Source organism: Tachypleus tridentatus, chromosome 6 (genome assembly GCF_004210375.1).
Source record: "Tachypleus tridentatus isolate NWPU-2018 chromosome 6, ASM421037v1, whole genome shotgun sequence".
NCBI classification, from domain to species: Eukaryota; Metazoa; Arthropoda; class Merostomata; order Xiphosura; family Limulidae; genus Tachypleus; species Tachypleus tridentatus.
The window spans coordinates 158,576,975-158,602,103 of NC_134830.1; the positions used below are offsets into that span (position 1 = coordinate 158,576,975).

Sequence of the window (25,129 nt, forward strand, 5' to 3'; positions counted from 1 at the left end):
TTCTATTCAAATTATTTTCCCCCCCCTCTAGATCATTTTAACACATGCCGACATGTTAAGGCAATATTTAAAGCATACTTTTTTGTAAAACCTCATCTGATGGGCTGTGGTGTGAAACTTGTGAAATTATCTTGAATTGGTAAAGTTTGTACTTTTTCATTTGTTAAAAGCAACAATTCCACCAATATATTCGAAATAATTCAACTTTTTATTTTTGAAAAATAATCTGACCACATAATCTCATCTTCCCTTAGAAGCTACATTCAGTCATGTTGTTATACTCTAATTTTAGGCATAAGAAATATTTTACACCTTTTACATGTGTATATAAAGTCTCAATATTAAATACCACTGTAGAAAAATTACAACTGCTGTGCACTACATTTGCTAAATTAATTCACCCAAGAATGTGCCAGTGTTGATAATGAACTTGCACACAATGTGCAGGTATGTTGGTTGTCAGTCAATAGTACTTCAACATGCATTCTCTTATCTTAAACATACTGTCCCTAATAATAGATAAGACGTTTCCTTGACTGTTTCTACATGTGTAAAATGCTGGTCAATTGGGGTAAAAATAACAGTACACAGATTTACAAACTTGGAGAAATCCACTTTTAATACATCTCAGTGCCTGAGATGCAGATATTTTCTTAACCTGAATACATACATCCAAAGCTGCCTAACACTGCATTAACTGTTACATATATATAGGCTGAAAATATATAGCATGAAAGCATGTTTTTCTTCTAATGATAGTAACTTAAGAATTTTTTTAAATCCTGTCCAAGAAGTACAAAGGTTAATGTATTTCTAATGTTGTTTACCAACTCCCCCCTTAAATCCAAACAAAATGTCAGTGAAAGACTACATGGGTTTTAACCTTAATTCTACTGATAAGTGAAATGATACCAAAGGTAATAGTCTGTCTTCCTTATAAAAGTGTGGAAACTTAAAGCAAGTTTTTATAATGCACACAACTTAATAATGAGTAAAAACTTAATGTAAATTTAAAATATGAATCTTGGTGAATCCCTTTAATCATAAATATTCATGTAAATAGAAAGAGAGACTACACACTCCTAATGTATAAAACCAGATGCTTATGATCCATGTTCCTTATTGTGGACTAAAAAGATTGTTTTATTAGCTTCACATAGTCCATCTTGTGGCTCATGGTATTCAATAGGAAAAGGCAAAACTTATGGAACAGGATATAAGAATTATTTAAAACAAAATTATACATGAGAGCAAATTTTACTGTAACTTTTAATCACTTGTCCATATACTTGACATAGTTTCATGGACACAGTATGAACCTCGGCCATAATACTAGTCCTAACTCATCACCTCATAGAAATCAGCATAGGAATTGGTCTTCTAAAAGAACTAGGAAACACATTCTTAGTAATTGTAACTGTTAATATCTGTAATGAGTTCAATATTAAATGCCATGTAGGTATCTTTTCTTATATGGCCAAATGTTCGTTGGGTTTGGGTTGGTCATCATTGACAGAAAGAAATTTTTGTCCAATAATTCATATATTCCTTTTTTACCCTTATATATATATACATATCTGTCTACAACATTTTTTCACACAAACCTAAGTAGACAACACAAATACAAAAATGTAATTCTTCAGAGATAATGTGCAACATACTTCTTACCCAAAGGAAAGTTTTTACTAGATAGAGAAATTATAAATGGTTGTTTCACATCATATTTTTAAGACACAAAATCCAACTTAACTATTTTGTAAACCAGCACTTCATTTAAACATTAATTACTTTCTGACATGAAATGACAAATAGCACTAAATAACTGGAGTATGTATCAATAAGGTTTGGATCTAATAAATACCCTGAGCCAATAACCACCAACTTATGGATGTGATACAAATATTTTAAATTCCCAGCAACTCAGTCCAAACGAAATACTGAATATCTTGAACAGCACAAAATAGACTGTATATATTTCACTGTATGAACTGCAATTCTAACTAATATACTGCCAGTTTTGCTACAGTAATACATCTCAAATATGTTCGTTAAAACAGATACCATTTAACATCCATTTTACAACATAATGCACTAAGCAGAACTACAAGTTAAAAAAGACACAGTAAAGATAACCTGCATTCTAATGAAACTAGTATTTGAGATTTGATGGAAAGAATTTGCTTTCCTATCCTCTTCTCCTTAAGACTAGCTAAAGTACAGTTTGCTTGCAATGTAATTTTACTGAAGCAAAGTATACACAACTAAGTTAATAATAAGAAGGCATCATGATTACACATATTTAAAAAAATGGCTTATGATAACAGTTTCTTTAGACACAACAAACGACATAAAAAAAATAGTGAAATTGTTGTCCTAGGCATCGAGAAATAAGAATTCCCCACCCCTGTATTAGACTCCTTTTTTGTACTTATTTTATCTTTGATGAATATAAATACTTCTATACATACTCAGAAGTAATCAATAGTTACCAGTTATTTGAACTTTTAAACCCACAAATAACAAAATCTAAATTTTTGCACTAAAGCCACGTACGGTTTGGTAACAAAGATTCAGTTGATAATTTAAACACAATCTAATGTTAATTAAAGTTGTTTTTTTCCAATAGAAAAAGCAATAGCATGATGTTAACAAAAGGAAACTTTGAGGGAACTAAAATTGTGTTCACACAAATCCTAACATACCCTACAGCAGAGAAACGTATCTTCCAATGTGACATTGGTTCTAATTAACATTTTACAACATTAAATCAAATCTTAAATTTCCAAGATTATATATTTGATCCCAAACTTTATACAGAAAGTTTTATTCTTTCTATTTTTCAAAAAAAATTTAATATGAGTAGCCAGCTATTTTTGTCTTCTATGGGGTTAGTTAGTCAGACAATCCTGACACATTCTTTTTTAAAAAAATTAATTTAGAGCTATAATGTGCAACATATTTCTTACCCAAATTTTGCTTGTCAAACTGATAAAAGATTTCTTATAAAAAACAAGTACAATCCCATAAAAATTTTTTGACCAATAAGAAAATAAAGACACACCTACATAATTCTGTTGTTTTATTTACTTTCTAAATCTTTTGCTCCATAAACCACATGAATTGCAAACATTAGTCCACTGTTGCCCAGTAACAAGATAAATCTGAGGCTGCTAGTCTTTTATGGTAACTAAACTATAGTCTAAATGAATTTAATCCATTTTAGAACAAGCAGTTGCTTACAGAAGAAAATATGATGACATAATGAGATACCAACAAACTCTGATAACAAACAGAATGTAAAATGTGGAACTAAGCTGTTTATCAAGAAAAGTATCATATGAAAATATATATATCCATATGGGGGAGCCATACATATTTAAGTAAAAGAATACAATGAAATTGCTGACATAAATAAGGTATGCTATAAGCAGCTGATTTCTGACAGACAAATACAGCTATTGTGATGTGTGTATACTGGCTAAAAAAAGATGGCAATACCTAGTAAATATAACAAATATTTTGAGTTAAATCAGAAGAATTGAAAACTTTCCACATTCTGAAGGAACTTATACAATCATGTAAATATTACCCCGACATTTCATTACAGAACGTATGAAAGAAGAATCTTGCTTCTCAAGTTTAGATCATATGAGATTTTGGAAAAGTAAAAAACTGTCCCCTCAAGTTGAGATACCAAAGGATATTGTTTTTTTCTTTTTTCATTTCATGACCAACAATTAACTGATATTAACAGGATATACAGTGATGAAATTTACAATGATACGATTTTTCCACAGGTTGTACAACTACCGTACAGTTTAATTCTAGTTAAAACAACTAACCTGAAGCTTGGAAAGGTGGCTTATCAGAGTTACGACCTATTTTGATAGGCACGTAACATAACAGGTACAACAAGCAACCTGCAATTCCATCCCATAAAGTTTGACAATCACTCGATACTGATTTGAGATATTTCTTCCAAAACAAAAGTTGTGTGTTTATTACATATAATTTTTGCTTTCTACCAGATTTGAAGCACTTAAACACATTTCTACCTTTAACAGTTACTAAACATGTTACATCAAATCTACAACTAAACTTATTTTTTTAATGCAATCCAATTAGCTTCATACTGATAGGATTAGTACTAAATCATCAGGCATTATCTAAAAACTTTAGTCAGTGCAGTTTGTGAAAAAGCAAAAATATATATATATATATAAATAAATACAAAACTGGTATACATAGACTTACTTTTAAGAGATCAGAGGTCAAAGAAAGAAAGAAATCAACTTTACATGCTGTGCCCAAACTTGTGTTTTTGATCACTACTTACTCACACACATATACTGTAATGGAAGAACGTAAAATCTCCGTCTAATGAATCTTCAGTTGTTTTACGAAATGTCTCCCTTCATTTCTAGGAAAGCAGTTTGTATCTAAGCTCCAGGAAAGCAAAGCAAGCACTTGCTGGTAGTAAGCTGTTTGATATTACACCTATCTGTATTCACTAAATCTCTCCCCTGTTTAAAAAACAAAGACAGAGAAATTTAGAACTTTTATACAAACTATTGTATTATCACATCGTCTTAAAACAAATTATAATTCATTTTTCTGTAATCTTAAGCAGCTCAGTTTTTCTAGCTTTCATTTTTTGTTCTAGTAATTTTTGTAATATTAAAACTTTCTATATTACTATAGCTAGGTAATTTATGTATATATAACAATGCTAATTTATCTTTACAAAATTAATTTTTTAAATAAACCTCTTCGTTTCCTTTTAATTAGCTTTATTTTTGTGCAACATCAATACCAAACGTGGTACAAACATATACCTAATCTGGTTTTACTACTCATCAGAATCTCCACCAACATACCCTCAAATCTGATAATATGCCCAAAGTAGTACATCGACAATTATATATATAACGGCCTACTCAGATGAGAATTTGCTGAAACAATGAAGTTTTGATTCACTCCACATGTAAGAATATAATGATTTAGGCAGCTTTACAAGTACAAAATGCTTCACTTTTAAGCAGCAAATAATGTAAAATAATAATTGTTAATTTTCAGAAATTTAAAGATGGTTTTAAAGAGTTGATTTTTATGTCCACCATTTTTTTCCCATCACAATCCCGACTATTAAGAACTATCTTATTTAACGGTTTTATGAGTTTCAGGAAGACAACTCTAGGATAACAGTTTCCCTTATTTTGTTTTTGTAAAACGATTTCTAAATGAAGGTCTAATACAAATTAATAAAGTAAGTTTCATCCAAAAGGATATGAAATGAGCTTTATAGGTAAAGACAAACACAGTTATCGAAAAATGTGTTTCAGCCCTCAACACAACAACTGAAAGTACCTATTTATATCTAAGTTTTGTCTCTCTCTAATAACAAAAACCCAACATCACAACTCTTTTGTAGAAAGTATTTTCTAGTTTAAAAAATTCCAACTTTGTAACTTTGATAATCTGAAACCTGGCCAGCATCATAACATACACACCAATAAGCCTAGGTGTTGGCCTACACATGACACAAGTAACAGTTATATAAATATATTTATAAACGTTCATGTAGAGATTCATCCAAACTGGGAAGCAATATTTTAAACTACAGATTACCCAGAGTACAAACCAATACACAAATGCTATAGCCAGTCTATACAAGATATTTGTTTAGTAACTAGTATTGTCCAAGGTAGGTTAGTTGATACAGCACTGCTTTGTAAATTGAATCAACTTTCTGTATACATCCACCATGAATTCAACTCCTGCTCAAATAATAGTTTATTTGGTAGCTTAACAGAAATCAACTACATGATCCACAAGTTACTAGATAATATGTAAAAGAAAATGCACATTTCCAGTGGTTTTTGGTCATCAAACCATAATTTTATGAAACAAAGATACCAATTTTTGCATTACACTTATAGTACACTCCTCTTTATATTAATTGGAAATGAGAGTGTTGTTTTATCTAGCGTGAGAAGGTCACTGGAACATCTTTGTGCCAATGGACACATCCCTTTAATTTTCTTACATGGCTGACATGACTTTTTAGGAGCATTTCACATTGGGCACCCATAAATTTCACATGCTGCATAGGTTTGAGCTTGTTAATATAAAATTGGCCTTAAAATATCTAAAAGGACCCATAAGTAAATAAAAGAATAAAAAACTCATTTACAAATTTTGTTAATATAATATTTTGTAAAGTAACTGCAAACCACCTAGCTAGTGATAGATGGAATGTTTTCATCACTTCAGATGAGACAAGAGTATACCTGAATTAATTATGATTCATGCAACTGCTTCTTAAATACAAGGTTATATCTTAAATAATTTGATGGTTTTTCTATGTTAATTAAATGGAAATCCTAATCTAAGTATCAAACAAACAAACTAGCTACACTCAGTTGTATTCAATTTTGGTATGCCAATTAGGTTAAACTTCATAAAAAAACATTTTCTTCACACACACTAAAATCCACAGAAAATTTTTAAATTATTCACACAATACCCAAAATAACTTTGGCAAAAATTTTTTTATCACGGATGGGAAAAAAACCAGCAAAACATTCTACTTTTTACTTCCCTTACAAGCAATTACATCATACAATTTTTTTCTCTCTCTCTCCATCATCATCTGGAATCATCAATGGGATCCAGAAAACTATTGGCTTACTAATTATTTATTTCTGGAGTATTTGTGCACCAGACTATTTATGGATCCATTGAAGACTTGATAAAATTATCTCAAATTACAAGACATTTCATCAAGTAGCAGAAGCAGTTCTTGAAGAACACAATCAAACAAACTACATACTGCAGGTTAGTTGAATCAATGCACCTGGGTTCATTTGAAAACATTTAAAAAAAGAATGTTTCTGTACATTAATGTTTGGGTTCTAACTTTTAAATGGTACATTAGGATATTTTTAGGCACACAGCATGATTTATTATGCATTTTATACCTTAATAAGCATTTGATCGTTAAAAATACAATTGACAAATGTGGAATTAGGGACCACCACACAATATATATTTATAAATAATAATATGTCATCACATATTAAGTGACTATGAACTTATAATTACTTATCAAAGCTTTAAAAGTTTCTCCCGTACAATTATAATTTCATATGAGAATGAACACTTACCTGGGTACAATATTTTCCATACTTGGTCTGGGAGGCACAGGGGGCTTCTTCACCTCTGAATTTCTTGGGGCTGGAATTGGGGTAACTGATGTAGGGCTTGGTGATAAACAAGGAACTGCAAGTCCTGAGAGTGAGCTTGTTGACCTGGACAGAGTCTTGGCTGGATCACTGCCACCCGCTGCTTCAGTGGTGTACTTTATGTTTGTGTATTCTCTTCCCATCAGCAAACTTTTCTAAAAAAAAAAAACAATACAGCTTACATAATAATATACTGTCATTACAAAGTTCTTTTAAGTGGCAATAAATAAGCAAAATAAATACATTGTATGTAAAATATTATACATTATTGTATAACACCACATTAGCATTTAAAAATAAATCCATCCCTCTCACAGATCTAATCTTACTGTACAAGATGAAGTAATACTCACAAGATATTTAAACATGAAGTTCATTATTAGTAACAAACTAATAGTATTGATTTACAAGTATCAAAAACCTATATGTGAAATATAAACATATCATAAAGAATATAAAAATAAAAAAAGAGAAAATTTTCAACATTAATAACTAAAAAGATCAAGTTATTCAAAAGAGGTCTCAAGATGTACAAAACCCCAGTGTTTAATAGTTGGGAAAACTTACAGGACAAAGTGAGATAGGTTGGAGCTTAGAACTAACCCTTGGAGGATGGATGTGTCGATTACTCACACAGAAACTAAGAGCTTGTAAGTAGAAAAACAAAGACAGAAGTACCAAAAAAAACTTCTAAAGTCAGTTATGGGAAAAAGAATCATTCAATAAAAATTGAAATACAAACCAACAGTTTCAATATTCTTGAAATGGGACTCCCAGGTGGCCAACTAGCAGCCCACAGACTGGATCTGGCCCCTTCTCTCAAATCATATTTCATCTTGACAAAAACTGGCAAAACAAACCAGTCCTGTGATGATTCTGATTGCTATTTTAACTCAACTGTTTATTCAAAACCATACAATTTACTAAACAGCAGGAATCAAAGCCAATATCCTAAACATACTTCACAGAGTGTCAATCCTCAAGCTGCAGTATATGCAAGAAACTGACCCACAAGCACAAAGAAGTTGGCCATTCCTGATCTAACATATCACTCCATACAGAACTCAAAATGAAACTTAATAAGTACTGGGTATCAGAGATGTAAAGAGAAGATTTCTGACAAATCCAGGAAACACATAAAGATGCTAACTTCCTCATAATAAAACATTAAGCTAAGTCATGCACCACAAGGACAGACAGCTAAGATAAAACAACAATATTGAATCAAATTACTAACTTGTTCTGCCTGCATCCTTTGTTGTAAAGTTTCAATGTAATGTTGAACAGCAAGGTAAACAAATTTATACTGGGCTTCCGTCTGCACCATGCCGGACCGTCTGGACCGTACTGTCTGGATTGTTCTCTGGATGTCAATCTCACAGTCTAACCCTAAATATTTTGGAAACACATGTAAATAACATATGGTTGTTAGGATCTATTATTTGGTTTGTGGCTGAAAATACAGTTAACAGCAAAGATACCAGCTAACAAAACAATACATTCTAAGTATTACAAGTAACAGTATAAGTGGAGTATATCTAAGCTATAACCGTTACCAGATACATGTTTACTTTTAATCTAAGTAGACAGTTTACTCTGAATGAAATTTAACATTAATTATCAGGCACAATAAACTTGAACTTTGGTCGGTAAAAAGATTACTTAAACACAATAAGTATCATAGCCATAGTTTACGTTCCAGTGACCACCAAAGAAATAGCTTAAATGTACAAAACTATAAAAGAAATCTAGAGTGACTCAGTGTAAAACAAGTGTAAAGTACAAATTATAATTATTTATCCACAAGCAGCAGTGGAATAGAGGGAAAGTCATAAACAACACTAATGTAAGTCAATTTACCTTGTTTTCGTATTTGGTCTACAATCATATCTATTACAATAAAAGTTCCTGTTCTTCCAATACCAGCACTGTAAGAAGATTAAAAAAACATATGCATTTCATATAAAACATTTTTCATGGTGTACAAACCTCACTAGTAATCTAATTGGTTTAATATGTCTTACATCTTAATTAATATGAGTAATACACCCATTAAAACAATGATCATTTATTATTCCAAATCACATATAATGTGATACACGTTTGACCACATTTGTTCCACATATCACAAGCCAGTAATCTTAAATTTTCTAAACTGTGAGATCAAAGTTTAACCCCAGAGAACATTTGTTATCATCTTGAAAGTTCTTCTTACTAAATCATTCTTTTACCGACTTATAAATATTGCACTGAAATGTTACGACTGATCAAATATCCTTCACAAGCATACCATGAAACAAATTCATACAGAGGTGATCTACATAAACATCCATATCAATTACACTTTCCACTGTCTGGTGTGTACACTACACCTACTTAAATACCAGAGACATCAGACACTTAAATTAAAACACAAAAAAACTGTCTTAAGTAGCAAGATGTATAATGTTTAATGCTAGTGAAGTTCATACACACCCAGATCTCAATATAAATAGTTATTAATATGACCTATAATTTTATTTATCTTTTACTTCCTCTCTTGATTTAGGCAAACACAAGTTATGTGGAAACTTAACAGGCACAGATACATGATCAAACAGGTGCAAATACATGACCAACTGTAATAAAACAAAACTGAGCTAATACAAATGCACCTCTGCTGCTGTTTTGAATATCTGGATCATAATGTACTCACAGCTAAAATTCAGCTACATTTAATAATGAAATATGCACTTTTGTTTGTTAATAATACAATTAGCCTAATTTTAGGATTATTTTTACTATCACAAGCAGCATTATCTGCTGTGATGTTTTTTAAAGTTAACTATAAAAACTTCAAATGCTCAATGAAAAGTTAAATTTTCATATCTGTAAATACACTCAATGTAATAGTGACTCGTTATATTTTTATACCTATAATACTGAACAGCAAAATTAAATCCAAAATAACCTGGAATTTGAAATGCTTTCACTGATTCTTCAATAAGGAAAATAAGATAGATTTACGTTAATTTATATCTTGAACAAGTAGCAAAACGTGTGATAGGTTTTTACGTGGTTACTTTTAGGTAGCAAAACATTGCTATTAAGATTTTATCTCATTTAAACACACAATCACTGAGCATTATCTTACCTGCAGTGGACAACAATAGGGCCAGCATCAGGTATAGATTCTTGTCGACGGTTGACATCATGAAGAAAATTGAGAACACAACCAGGATCCGAGGGAACACCGTGGTCCGGCCAGGCAGTGAAGTGGTACTGATATATCGTAACTGATTTACACTAAGGAAATAAAATAGTACCACACTATTCATTTCTCATAACAAGTACACAATAAAAGAAACTGGATTTTTTTAAATATTAACTAAAAGAATGTTGGTTTTATTTTGAGCAAACAGTTTTTAGTACTTTTAAAAACTGCCAAACAAATGGTCAACTGTTTATCAATCAAAGTATCTCAAGATCTCCTTGTTTGATCTAAATGTTACTTTAAGAGAAGTTGTACGAATAAGATCGAGTTACAGCCAGTTTGCATGAAACTAAAGTTTACAATAAATTGAACATAATTAATATCTAAAAAAAAAATCATTATGTGACAAAGTTACATTTCAAACATATTTTGCATCCCAAAATTAACTCTGACAGGGGTTTTATTAAATATTTGTTTTCCAGCACAAATACGAGAGTAAATTAAAAAATATCAATTATGTTAAATAAGTCTTGCTATTAACTAGCAGCATATAATATCCACTTTAGGGTTGCAAATAAATGGCATATGGGGAAGTTATGTAATAAGAATAATGTATTGTTAAGCCTTTTTATGCTTTACCCGAGTGTGTTATAACTGGTTCAGTTTTAGGTTTGATCCATCTTTCTTCTTGTTAACACATCATCCATACCTCTAGAAATACGTGAATGTCATTAAAAACACAAGTAATTTAACTGATTTTTTTCCACCTAACTTTCATCACCTTTTCCTTTTTTAATTAAAAACTTAAACCATACTACACATAAGATTTATTTTGTAAGTTCATAAAATTGTAAGGCTAAAACCTTACAAGAACAGTGGAACCCCTCTAAGTGGAACCTCCCCTCAGATTTGGTCACTCCTTGAAAGCGGTCATTCAATCAATGTCCTTTTTTTTTTGTTTAGATAATCCCTAATTATGTCCAGTGGAACCCCTCTAATCAGGTCAGTTTGTCTCAGTCTCGAAGGTGGCTACTTTAGAGGGGTTCCACTGTATTTGTATTTAATTCAGTTGTTTCTTAAAATATCTTCACTTATAAAGGGAAAAATACTTTCTGCAATACTTTTAATTTATCAATCAGTAAACTGTCTACACCGTTAAAAGGTGTTGTAAATGCCTTTCACTATTAAGTGTTGTTAACCAGACGATAGGGTGAATTTTCTATTTAAAAATTACTACTAAAAACATCTTTAAGAGCCAAACAATTACCTGGTCTTCTTTGGACACTTGAAATTCCCGTAACGTATAATCTGCTGTGGATGATTCAGCTAAACTCTTCACAGTTATTTTCCCCCATATCTTTTCTTGCCCTTCCTCTGGCCAGTATCTATAACACTTATTCTAAAACAATACAGACGTACTAGTGTTACCAGACAATTCTATCACAAATCATACACTTCTCTACACATGTGACAGTATTGGTTTATTATTATTATAAGAACAGAGATAATAATAATAAAAGAAACAGATATATACACCTTTCCTCTTTCAACTTCTTTTGTTGTCATGACAATGACCCTAGTATTTTCCTGAATCACCATCCTCCAGAAGTCTTCTGCTGTGTTTGCTAGACATCCTTGGGTTGCTATGTAATACTTTTTCCCATTATCTGGACTGCCATCGTCCTCAGCCTGGTAACAAAGTAGAGGTATGTATTAATTACTAAACAATGCTAGATATGTAATCTAAATGTTCTTTACATCTAGATGAACTCGCCAATAATTATCAACTTTTTTTACTTCATGGACCCTTAATTAATGATGCAGATATTAATAAAACATTCTAAATGTTTAATAAAAAATAGTACTTTTTTTTTAAACTATAATATAAAAACAGTCTTTACAGCAGTCACAGAATTCTATTTAGAATCTCACAGAACCCTAAGTCAGAAGGTCACAGCCTAAAATAATCATAGACCTGTACTGTACTAACGGGTGAACACAACAATGCTGAGAATGTAGTTTTTAATAAAATTTGATGTTTTAAAATAAAATTTAAAGTTTAAAACTGTGAAAAGTTAAAAGATAGTCATTAGGAAATCAAATATCAAGCACAGAGTAATTTTTTGCTTTAAAAAACAATTTTGTGAATTAAGCCAAAATATTTAGTAACTAATACAATAGCTTTGTGACCTCTAAAACATGAATTAATACATCCAAACTGTTATTGGTTTTAATATAATGACTGGAAATGTTATTAGCCCTCATGAGTGTACAGTATTAGATAACACATTCATGAACATTTGTGTTTCACGAACACTGTCATTTGCAGAAATAAAGAAAACACAATGGTCACTTCCTTAATGTAAATTAACCTTCTGACCAATTCAAATTGTTAGAATAGGGAGACTCAATGTTATGGGTACATTTGAAAAAATAATACTCCAGGTTTAAAGAAGAGATGAAATTGCCACTATTATCAATATGAACTGAAAATATTTTCAGGAATGATGAATTTAAAGTCTGCTACTAATATATTACATACGTTTTAATATTTTATTCAAAAGACTAGGACTGTAGTTTCTTTTGAGGCACACTGTAGAACTCTATAAACAGTGGAAGACACAAAAATCGACATTTTTAATACAACAAAAGGTAAAATATTTATTATTAGTTAAAACCAAATAGTTATGGTAATGCAGTAACCATCACCACCGAGGAACTAGCCCCAATGAAAGTAACCATGTTACCAAAACTAGTTGACTCTAAACTAATAATAATTTTATTTTGCTGTGTGCAAAAAAATCTGTTTCTGTGTTTTTTAACTCCTTACAAGGACCATACTTTCATTTCTAAGAAACTTATTTATTTTAAATCAAAAAGTTTAGTGTTTCACAAGTACCCTTACAGTTTTCTACCTACTACTCACCTGGATGATGTTAGCATTCACATAATCAGATCCAACCACATTTGCATCTTCATCTCGAAGGATCACCCGAGTATGGTCGACTGAGAAAAAGTTATAAAAGTCCCATAAATACTTTATTATTCAGACAGAATAAAACTTGAAACAGAATATCCATTACATTAGATACTATAAATTATGTTCATCACACCAAATGTAATCTTACATATTTCTATAGTTGTGTTGTAATCACTCACAAAATAGCTTTGTCTTCTTATTACTACAATCTATGCATACTTCGGAGTAACAGCAATCAGATTTTTAAAGTTAAGAGTCTGAATGTTAAATCTGATAAACACAAACAAGTAATGTTACTCACAAGGTAAAATGTTTTTATAGCGATTTTTGGCTCTGTTTTCTGGACGTTGACCTTCTTTCCTGCTATATAAATGTTTACATTCTTGTTGCTGCAAATACTATACAAAAACAAGTTGATAATAAGAAATAAAAACTATGCTAATGTAACTATTAATTCAAAATACTTAAAAAAAATTTAAACCATTAACAACTTGTTTTGAAAATTTAAAGGAGAATACATGTAATGACAATTGCTGTCTAACCTATAACTTAATGTTATAAAATAGGTTTTGATGAGGTTTGGTTTGCTTTGAATTTTACGCACAGCTACACGAGAGCTACGAGCAGTGAAAGCCAAGAGGAAAGGCAGCTAGTCATCACCACCCGCTGCCAAATTTTGGAAAACACCTTTATCAATGAACAAAGGGATTGACTGTCACATTATACTGACCCCCACAGCTGAGAGTGAGCATGTTTGGTGGGATATGGATTGAAACCTGTGACCTACAGATGGTGAGCCGAGTGCCCTAACCATCTAGTCACACCATGCCCATTTCAAAAAGATACTTTAAAAAACATCAAGCACTAATGAAATCTTGCAAATATAAAAACTGTAATCTATCCTTTGGATTTTGGATATTGAGAAGTTTAAAGTAGCATTTTTCTTATTACATTTGTAAGAGCCATTAAAAATTGTGTAATAATTATAGGTAAAACAATTATATATCAATATTTTTTCTGATTTTATTTGATGTAGTAGCTCACATAGTAAATAATGGTGTTTGATATTTGTTTAATAAAGATTTTAATTATAATACATCCTTCATACAAGTTTTGTTTTCTTCTGCTCTATTCCTTGAGGTATCTTTATTAAAGACCTAAATATCTTAAATGTCAGAAAACCATAGAAGCTCAAAGAAAACATCCAGTTGTAGATTCGTACTAGTCTGCACTCACACCTTCACTGACTACTGCTAGTCTGCACTCACACCTTCACTGACTACTGCTTTAAAAAGAAATGCACTCAAACAGTGACATGTTGAACTTGAATATCTCTAGGCCACTGTTGAAGTTAAAATTCAGTTTCACCTATTTCCTTTAACACTTATCAAGGAACAAACCGAGATCAAGACCCCAGATTGGCTATCTGAGTACAATAGTATCTTGAATAACTTTCCTTATACTTGCCTGTATGCAAGGTAATTTTTAACTACTTATCTCAAGCTTAAACTAGTGATATAAGGAAGGAGAGAGATCAAGGGCACCATATCATGAAAAATACTGTCAATTTTCTACAACCAAGTTAACTTGATCGTTAATCAGTTCTAAAAATGCAGTGACTTACTCCAACATACCATACTCTTTGACCAATTCCATTTGAACTATCGTATGACAACATACAAAAGCTGAAAATCTAAACTGGACTACAACACTGTTAACAAATATAAAAAAAATCTTTTTAAATCACTGTATTAGTACTCACAAAATGACAAACGTCACAAATGAGATTAAATGCTGACAATGTTAAAGTGAAATATGTAAGCATTTCTCACTTTATATTATCTCGTCCATTAGTTCTAAAACATGAAATGAACTTTATCACTTGTGCTTCTTATCTTAGTAGCAACCTAAATCTGTTAAATTCAAACTCAATATTTATTTAAGTACTTGCTTCTCAGTAAGTTGTATAGTACTTCAGAAAATTTTACAAAAACAAGAAAATTAACAAAAAGTCAAATGTAATTTTATGAAAGATGTATACTTGCTAAAAGGCAGCAAAATCATGCCTGTTTTGTAAAATTGGTTTCTCAGTGCCAGCACAAAGAAACAAATGAACATATACGAAGCAATCAACATCAGGAGAAATAGTTGTAAGAAGATTATACAATAAATTCCTATCACATTCAGAGAGAAAAAAATATTAACACAATAAAAGGGAAATGTCTGTGCTTGTCTTTTCTGATGGAAAAAAAATGCAGCAACCTTATTAAAATGAAAAATTTAAAATTCTCACTTTCATTAAGTTTAGAATGGCACCCTGACATTAGAGTATGTTTTGTTTTTGTTTTATAGATAAAATAATTTTGAATTTTATAAGAGTTAAGAATATCTAATAACATCCAAGTTCTTCACATACTGGGAATTCAACAAGCAGAAATACATCTTAATGAAGTAACCAACCTCAACAAACAGAAATACATCTCAATGAAGTAACCAACCTCAACAAACAGAAATACATCTTAATGCAGTAACCAACCTCAACAAACAGAAATACATCTTAATGCAGTAACCAACCTCAACAAACAGAAATACATCTCAATGAAGTAACCAACCTCAACAAACAGAAATACATCTTAATAAAGGAACCAACCTCAACAAACAGAAATACATCTTAATGAAGGAACCAACCTCAACAAACAGAAATACATCTTAATGAAGTAACCAACCTTAACAAACAGAAATACATCTCAATGAAGTAACCAACCTCAACAAACAGCAATACATCTTAATGAAGAAACCAACCTCAACAAACAGAAATACATCATAATGAAGGAACCAACCTCAACAAACAGAAATACATCTTAATGAAGTAACCAACCTCAACAAGCAGAAATACATATTAATGAAGGAACCAACCTCAAATTCTTCCCAAAATCCAGCTTTGGAGCTCTGAATGTTCTCTTTAGACAGCTCCTTGACTCTGTGTTCTATGGTTGATGCTGTAATGCGTGTGGCATTAAAGGGTTGCTTCAAGTGCACCACAGTTCCTGTCGTCTCTACCATTGGATTTTTTCTGTAATGGTCTACAAGTTCTCGCAAACTCTCAAACTTTTCTCCACCACCCACGTCAAATTTTCCATCCTGAAACACAAGAGATCAATGCAAGCATCACCACACTTCTATACACAGATACGTAGCCTATGAGCTAACTAAACTAATTAAATGAGACCTAATAATGAATTCATGATAGAAAATGTATTTATTTTCAAACCATGCACCAAATGTCATATACATTTCATCAAATTGCTTAAAAGCTGAATAAACATAAGTTAAAAAAAGTGTAATAAATGGAGAAAATTGACTGTTTTAAATTGAGTTTAACATATGAACATTTAAAGCCAGTCTCTCTATTATTAAGCTAAGCCTTACTGACTAATAACACTTGTTTACAAAATGGGAACAATACATATTGCAAGGTTTAAACTACATTAAAATTTGTAGAAACAGGCATAATCTGACTGGATAGCTTAGTTAGACAACTGAGAAAAAAACAAATGCTACTTTACACACACTTATTTTCTGTTACATAAATGGTTCCCTTGATCTATACATTAGTTAAAGTGATTAATGGAAATAATCTTGCAATTAAACTACATATATGTTCCTGAAAACACTAAATAGAATACTACTTTTCATGTAAATCAACATTATTATCCAAAGCCACAAGGTCTATTCTGTTATCAATCTGATGTGGTGGATATTAAGTTAATACAAACAAAAGGATCTTTTATCCACTTTAATTTGTATATATTTTAACATCAAGTAGCTATTTGGAGTTTGGTAGAAGTATTGTGTTTGGCAGACTGAAAAATTAGAACTGTGTACACAATTTATCTCTTAATTTATAAATATATACTTGTACTGAAACCAAATGGAAACTTTAAAAAATTTAGTATTACCTCACAATGTTTGAAAGCCACTACTGAAAATCAGAAATAAAATGCTATATGTTGCTTCTTTATTTTCAGAATTTTCACATAAAGAGTTATCTCCAAAATAGCTATTCTTAATTATGAAAATGACAGTCTAGCATATAGGTAGATGGTTGTGAGTATACACTGTCAATTTAGATTACTCTTGCCTGACTAAATAGTAGAATCTCACTATTATAGCGTGGCCATGATTACAAAATGTGAATCATACTTTTTTCAGCACCAGAACACAAAGCCTCAATCCTAAACTTCACAGGATCTGGATACATCAGCTACTAAACCACAACACATCCTTGTAACAAATTACTTTCTTAATCATTTTAATATGTAAAAGGCAGGATTGCATACATCACTATGTACCTCCACTCCCGAACAAATGATTGTGTAACCATCTTTATTCTCTTAACGTATATTTGACCACATTTTCTGTCACTTTTAATGTATTAAGGTTATTTAAAGCACAATAATACATTAATTTCAAGCCTGCAAATTAGTATACTTTAATCTGATGTTCACAAGATTACTGCATAGATATATTTGTCAATGAACTCCTTCCTGTACCTTTACAAGACACTTAAGGTCAGAGATTCAATATCTATAAGTGTAATCTGTGTTTTAATTGTTTATGTTCATCATTGTTTAAAATCACACCAGACACATATGACACAGTTTTCTAATCATTTCATCCAACAAAAGAATAAAAAATCAGACAGACTGTGTCAATAACAGAATATGAAATACTCAGGCTGACCCTGTCAATAACGGAATATCAAATCATTAGGACTAGCTTTGTCCATAACAGAATATAAAATCATTAGGACTGGCTTTGTTAATCACAGAATACAAAATCATTATGACTGACCCTGTCGATCACAGAATACAAAATCATTATGACTGACCCTGTCAATCATAGAATAAAAAATCATTATGACTGACCCTGTCAATCACAGAATACAAAATCATTATGACTGACCCTGTCAATCACAGAATACAAAATCATTAGGACTAACTTTGTTGATAACAGAATATCAAATCATTATTATAGGCTTTGTCGACAACAGAATATAAAGTCATTATGACTGACCCTGTCAATAACAGAATATAAAGTCATTAGATTGATTGTGTCAATAACAGTATATAAAATAATTAGACTGACTTTGTGTTAGACTGGTTTATTAAACGAGTGTTTTCCTAATATGAATTTGCTGTATTCTATATATTTATAGTCACACAAACACTAAACTTCATACAAAGAAATTAACTTTACTAAAAATCAACATTATGTTAAATATTGTGCTTGACCTCAGTGTTGATATTCATGATCAATCTAACTTAACTCAGGCTTTACTGTTTCAAAAAGAATTCCACTAAGGTTTCATTATCCCCCCCCCCAAAAAAAACCTGGATCTTTAAAATAACATATCAAAAATGTTTAGACAGAACTCAGGCTTTACTGTTTTAAAAAGAATTCCACTAAGGTTTCATTATCCCCCCTCCCCCAAAATAAAAAAACACCTGGACCTTTAAAATAACATACCAAAAATGTTTAGACAAAACTCAGGCTTTACTGTTTTAAAAAGAATTCCACTAAGGTTTCATTATCCCCCCCAAAAAAACAACAACACCTGGACCTTTAAAATAACATACCAAAAATGTTTATACAGAACTCAGGCTTTACTGTTTTAAAAAGAATTCCACTAAGGTTTCATTATCCCCCCAAAAAAAAAAAAACCTGGATCTTTAAAATAACATACCAAAAATGTTTATACAGAACTCAGGCTTTACTGTTTTAAAAAGAATTCCACTAAGGTTTCATATCCCCCCCACCAAAAAAAACAACAACACCTGGACCTTTAAAATAACATATCAAAAATGTTTAGACAGAACTCAGGCTTTACTGTTTCAAAAATAATTCCACTAAGGTTTCATTATCCCCCCCCAAAAAAAAACACCTGGACATTGAAAATAACATATCAAAAATGTTTATACAGAACGCAGGCTTTATTTACTGCTTCAAAAAGAATTCCACTAAGGTTTCATTATCCCCCCCCCAAAAAAAAAACACCTGGACCTTTAAAATAACATATCAAAAATGTTTATACAGAACTCAGGCTTTATTTACTGTTTCAAAAAGAATTCCTCTAAGGTTTCATTATCCCCGCGAAAAAAACAACAACAAAAAACACCTGGACCTTTAAAATAACATATCAAAAATGTTTAGACAGAACAGGTAGACATAATTTTTAAAATTAAATCTGTCAAAGTATGACTTACAAATGTTTGGAGTAGACACATAATGTGAGTCACAAAAAGAAATATCTCAACACGACTTTTAAAAACGTTTGGGTCTTCTAACACTAAACACAAACAGGTAAAACAAAAAAAGAGAGAGAAGTAGAGAACACACATCATCTTTATACATACTGAAATATGTATATGCACTTTAGCGTAAAAATGAATATGGTACAGAACTCAAAAGTTTGCATTAAATAAATGCCAGAGTCAAGTAGATCCTGTTTATCATCTATTAATTAAAAACATGTGCAGTTCAGAAATAAAGTTTCAGTAAATTCAGTACCTGGCATCTAATCATTACATGAGTAACTCTGTCATCAGTTCGAACAGATAAAACATAATCTCCAGGTTTACTTTGACTTTCTCGCACTAAGAAGCTACCATTTTTTCCTTTTTCCAACACTAGCTTCTCTGTTTCCTTCCCTGACAAAGGTCCATGAAACCAACTGAAATTCAAATAGAAACTTGTATTTAGTTACTCCATTCCAAATTTAATATATATATAAAAGAAATTTTAACAGAATAATAACCTTTATCTTCAATATTTTAAAAGACACCTCGGCACTAACATCGTCAACATAACAATTTACCCGTGTCACTCCAAGCACACCAAAAATCATACTTTAATCACTCAAATTCTGTCAAAAGGCTGGTGTAACAGGAAAATGCATTAGTGGAAAATTCAGGTTTTAAACTGTCCAGAATAAAATACATAGCTCAAATCTGCCCTACCAGGTGCAAAGTTCAGTGCTGTACACGAAGACTTTAAACCTTCAATCCTAAAATGTAAACTTTTTTTTTGAGGAAATTTATATCTCACTTTTATATCCTTTAATACATTCTCCACCATTTTATTTTAAGTTTTCATAAATGGGTTTTGGTTACTTTATGTAAAAAACATTAAAGGTTAAGGGTAATATTTTTATTTTTTTTACAACAGTAGAACCAAAATTAGAACAGTATGGTTTTACTGAATTACATCTTGAGCCTCTTGTTTCCTACATCAACTCTATCAATCACTACTTGTAGTTCTTTACACATGACCTCATAAATAAATATATGCAAAATAGGTACATTTTACGTTTGCAAGTTACAATCAATATAATAATAATTTTGTTTTCTTTATTTCATTTGTTACTAAAATTTCACACAGTATGATCAAAAATATATTTCAATACTGAGAAAACAAAAATGTTTTAAAACTTTTAATATTACTTCATTAACATGTGTTCAACCAATCTTACAAACTTAATGAATCAGAACCATCCTCTACTTGTCAAGCACAGAATGTAGTCAAGGACAATAAACTAACCAAACATTTGTTATTAAAACAAACTCAGCCACAAAACCCGTACAATCCTTAGAGAGAAAATGTTTTATCTTCTTGGATTAAAGTTCTCAATCAATAAGAGCAGTTTAAAATGGAACTTTTAAAACCTACACAAAAGACTAAATTTTACAAGTGGTGAGCAGCAAGTACTTAACATTCATTAAATGTACATTACTAGAATCACGTACTTAGCAGGAAACCAGGGCATTCCAGTTCTATTAAATCTATACTTTTCTATACACATCTTAATTCCAGGTATTATGGTATTTCAGACAACATATCCTAATTCAGAATAATATTCAGTTCAACATATCTGAGAGCATAATTTGGTTAAGATTGTCACATATTTAAACTGATTTTGCCTGTTCACATCTTTGTTTGTAATGTTTTCACAACAAGCAGAGCACTAACAAATATATGTATATTCACATATACAGATAAAGGGTTGATTACGTTATAACATCAATACAGACAATAATATTAATTGCTGCTGTATTAATAATTTTCAGATATATTGATGCTTACATGGATTATACAAGATTCAACTTATTGTGTTTCTACCTTAGAGTAACCTCACTAATCACTACAATGCAAGAGAATACTACATGTTGATTCTGCTCTGTTTTATTTTCTCATTACTCAGTATATACGTGCATAATTTATACATAAAAGTAACTTCCTTTTTTGTTTTATCATCAGTAATCAAGTTTGAAAATTTAAAACTTATATTAAAAAGTACCTATATAGATTTTAGTTTCTTACCGATCAGTTGTTGGGTCACCACAGTTCAGAGGGTACTTCAGTTCAATAACCTCTCCACTTTTTTCTCGTAACTGACCCTGATTTTCCATGTAGTACTGCACCAGCTCGGCTAGAGTAGCAAACTTCTCTCCCCCATACAGATCATAAAAGTCTCCCGTGTTTTGTATCTTAATGTGTGTAACTTCTCCATTTCTCCTATAAAAAAGTTTAATAATGCCATGAAAAATATCAGATTATTCACATTAGGTAATCAACTCTATTTCACTTCAGGTAAAGCAAGTTAAAGAAAATACGTGGTTCATATCAAATGAATATACCTAGTAAGAAAATAACTTTTACTTGATGTTTTTAAGTTACAGTATGGATAAGCTTAGCTATTGATATCTAAATGTAATTTTTTTTCAGTTGAATTCATGTGTTAGCAAACAAGACTTTACAGGTAACCAGAACTTGATGAAACATTTCCCAGTCTAGCTCTTCAATTTTTGCAGATGTGATCCTTGCTGTATGGGGCTGTGCATTATCCTGGTGTAACATAACAACTTTATGATTGATCAAAGGCCTATTTTCTTTCAGTGCAACATTCAAGTAATCTTCAGTGATGTCGAAGTTTTTCCCAAGCTCTTCAATTTTGCCCACTTGTAGAGAAAAAGGCCTATATATGAAAAAGTAATCTTCAGTGATGTCTCGGCTTTTGGGTTGAGAAAATATTTTACATAGAAGAGCGAACGACGTTTTTCAGGATTTCCAGGCTTTAAATTAAAAATAAAAAGTTTAAAATACAACATTTTTTAGGAAATATATGAACCCCAAAGGAAGCATTAGAGCCAAGTAATAATAGAAACACAAGATCTATGATTAATTAAAAATACAAATTAGATAGCTGAAACTGACTAAAAGAATCAGAATAGCTAATAATGAAACAAAATAAACAGGACAATTCATAATGTACTGGTCAGTAAGCTGACACTGTGTAAAAGTAAAGGGCCATAGAGCCTCCCCACTTCCACAGTAATCAGTAAACATGCAAATGTTCTTAAAAGATAGTGATAACTTTTGAAACTACAGTTTAATCCACATGCCGTATCAGAAGTAAAGATCACTTTTAGTTGATTTCTTTTAATAACTGTCCACTAAATGATTTCTTGATGGCTAAACTATCACGGAAACATTCTTATACAGAAGTTACATTTCTCTAATTTGGTATTCCATGACTTTTACTACTGTAATATTACTTTCTTAAAGACACCAAGAAATGTCTTCAAGTTGTTCCTAATACACGCACAAAAAAAAAGTATTTTGAGGTGTGTTAAACCTTAATAATGGTTCATTTTACAGATTATCTAAAGCCATGATCTGATTTTATAATTTATTTTTAATATTGCACTTATTTTGGTACATTTGCAGGATATCTTTGACAAATGATTCACCAAGATTTTGAAGAAATTAAACCTGGTGGTTTATTACAAAAAAAAAGCCAAATATTATGAAACCATCTATAAAACTCTTTATAAAGTCCAGTGATCTACAAACAGAAGTTCTCCTTCCTTATACAATGACTAATAACAATAATATAGTTATCAGCTAGGCTTACTCAAATTACTTTAACACGTGTACATAAGGCTAAGCCTGTCTCATGTAATAACTCACTAATAGATTCTGAACCACGAAGTCCACTAACTTAACAGAACTACCAAGAAGAATTTCAAGTTCTTTAAATGTCTATTTTGTTGAGTTTAAATTGATTGTTAGGTGCTTGTAAACACCATTTATATGTTCAATTTAATAGTTCTAAATCTAATAAACATTAATGTCATACTCAAGAATATTTCTGTTGGAAATTCCAAGCCAAGAGTTACATCAGGATAACAATGCCTACTGGCTTAAAGAAATACATCACAAACAAAAATCTCAATTACAAGTAACCTATGAATACAGTAAGTTTGAACCACAACTAAGATATAACAATATTTAGAGGATAAAATTTTTCATTACCTCACAGATAACGTAAAGTCTCCAGGATTTGACTTGCTAGGACGAGCCAGAAAACTTCCGTCAAAACCTCTTTCCATTAGCATTTTTTCTGCTAGCAGCCCAGTGATGTTGGGATGAAACCACCTACCATGTCTGAAATATTAAGCATCATGTAATACATACTACTAATAAAACATTCATATAATACCTGATCTAATGCTTCTTACATATTTATTACTGATAACTGTACTACTTACTAGTACTAGTCATACTGGATGTAATGATATAACTGTTATGAGAACACCACAAAACAAAAGCAAAAATATGATTTTGAGCAAATCCAGTTATATGTTACAACTCAATTGGTCCTGCCATATCCAGTTATGAACATCTGTTGGATAAACCACAAACTAACAAAGCATCATGTTCATGAGAGTATGCTAATTGTTTCTCGTTTACAATTCCTTTATCTTAAACTGTGATTCTGCAGGTTCTATCTCCTCAGATGAAACTTATTTCGGGCATTCCGTTAATTCTTCTGTCGCCCTACAAAACAACAAACTTCCTTATCCAGCTGGATTAATCGTAATAAACACATGATAGTTAATCATTCCTGGATTTCACTTCTTTGAGCACTCTTGAATCTAAATAGGTTCACTGGGATTTGCACAACTTTCATGTTGGCAAATGACATTAGGATAAAATACACACATATTTATGTATACAACTTCACTACTTCAACCAACAACTCAGTCATTTCCCTCAGCTACTTAACTTCATGTTCTTTTGTGAAGTAGGTCATATTATACCACAAACGTGAGAATGATATTTAAAAAAAAAGATAGTGTAAAAATAAATGTTTTTTTCTAAAACCTTCCAACCATTTTACTACTTGGTAATTTTGGCTTAAATAAAAATTCAGTCATGATATGAATTGAAAGTAAAAAAAACAAGCTATACTTTTCAAAAATTTACAGCTGATTATTATTTTAATTTTTAACAAAATGATTCCATGACCTAGACAAAGAAAATTTATACTTATGTACAAAATAACAGCAAGGTAACAGTGGTTTTGAAGAATAAAAACAAAATTCTATAATAACTAACTATTGTCCTGTAATTTCATGCTACCACATGATGCCAAACATTAGAGTAACAAAAGAAAAACAACCAGTACAGATATGGTTTGATTTAGGAGTGAGGTTGTCGTTGTCTGTTTCTCTGTAATGTACATTTTTATTTTAAAATACTCATATTTAATATTTAAATAATTATTTCTTAAACCTAGACTCATTCTTGATTATTCAGTTGATTTTTAATTTTGATCTAAGTGAGTAGCTTGTTCAGATTGGGAATCAA

The 25,129-nt window shown here is 31.0% G+C and overlaps 1 protein-coding gene across 2 annotated transcripts in view; it reads right to left on the bottom strand.

Annotated features, from left to right (window-relative positions):
• Positions 1–191: 191 nt before the first annotated feature.
• Positions 192–25,129, bottom strand: part of csw (protein tyrosine phosphatase non-receptor type corkscrew) — a 33,628-nt gene continuing 8,690 nt past the window's right edge. For both annotated transcript variants that reach the window (XM_076509092.1, XM_076509093.1), the window contains exons 2-14: positions 23,792–23,923; positions 21,797–21,991; positions 19,988–20,150; positions 16,334–16,558; positions 13,719–13,815; positions 13,364–13,443; positions 11,974–12,126; positions 11,705–11,836; positions 10,378–10,529; positions 9,105–9,172; positions 8,482–8,633; positions 7,167–7,399; positions 192–4,523 (exon numbers count right to left, since the gene is read on the bottom strand). In XM_076509092.1, coding sequence (XP_076365207.1) covers positions 4,511–4,523; positions 7,167–7,399; positions 8,482–8,633; positions 9,105–9,172; positions 10,378–10,529; positions 11,705–11,836; positions 11,974–12,126; positions 13,364–13,443; positions 13,719–13,815; positions 16,334–16,558; positions 19,988–20,150; positions 21,797–21,991; positions 23,792–23,923 — 1,795 coding nt within the window. In that variant the 3' untranslated portion in view covers positions 192–4,510. The remainder of the gene's footprint in view (positions 4,524–7,166; positions 7,400–8,481; positions 8,634–9,104; positions 9,173–10,377; positions 10,530–11,704; positions 11,837–11,973; positions 12,127–13,363; positions 13,444–13,718; positions 13,816–16,333; positions 16,559–19,987; positions 20,151–21,796; positions 21,992–23,791; positions 23,924–25,129) is intronic.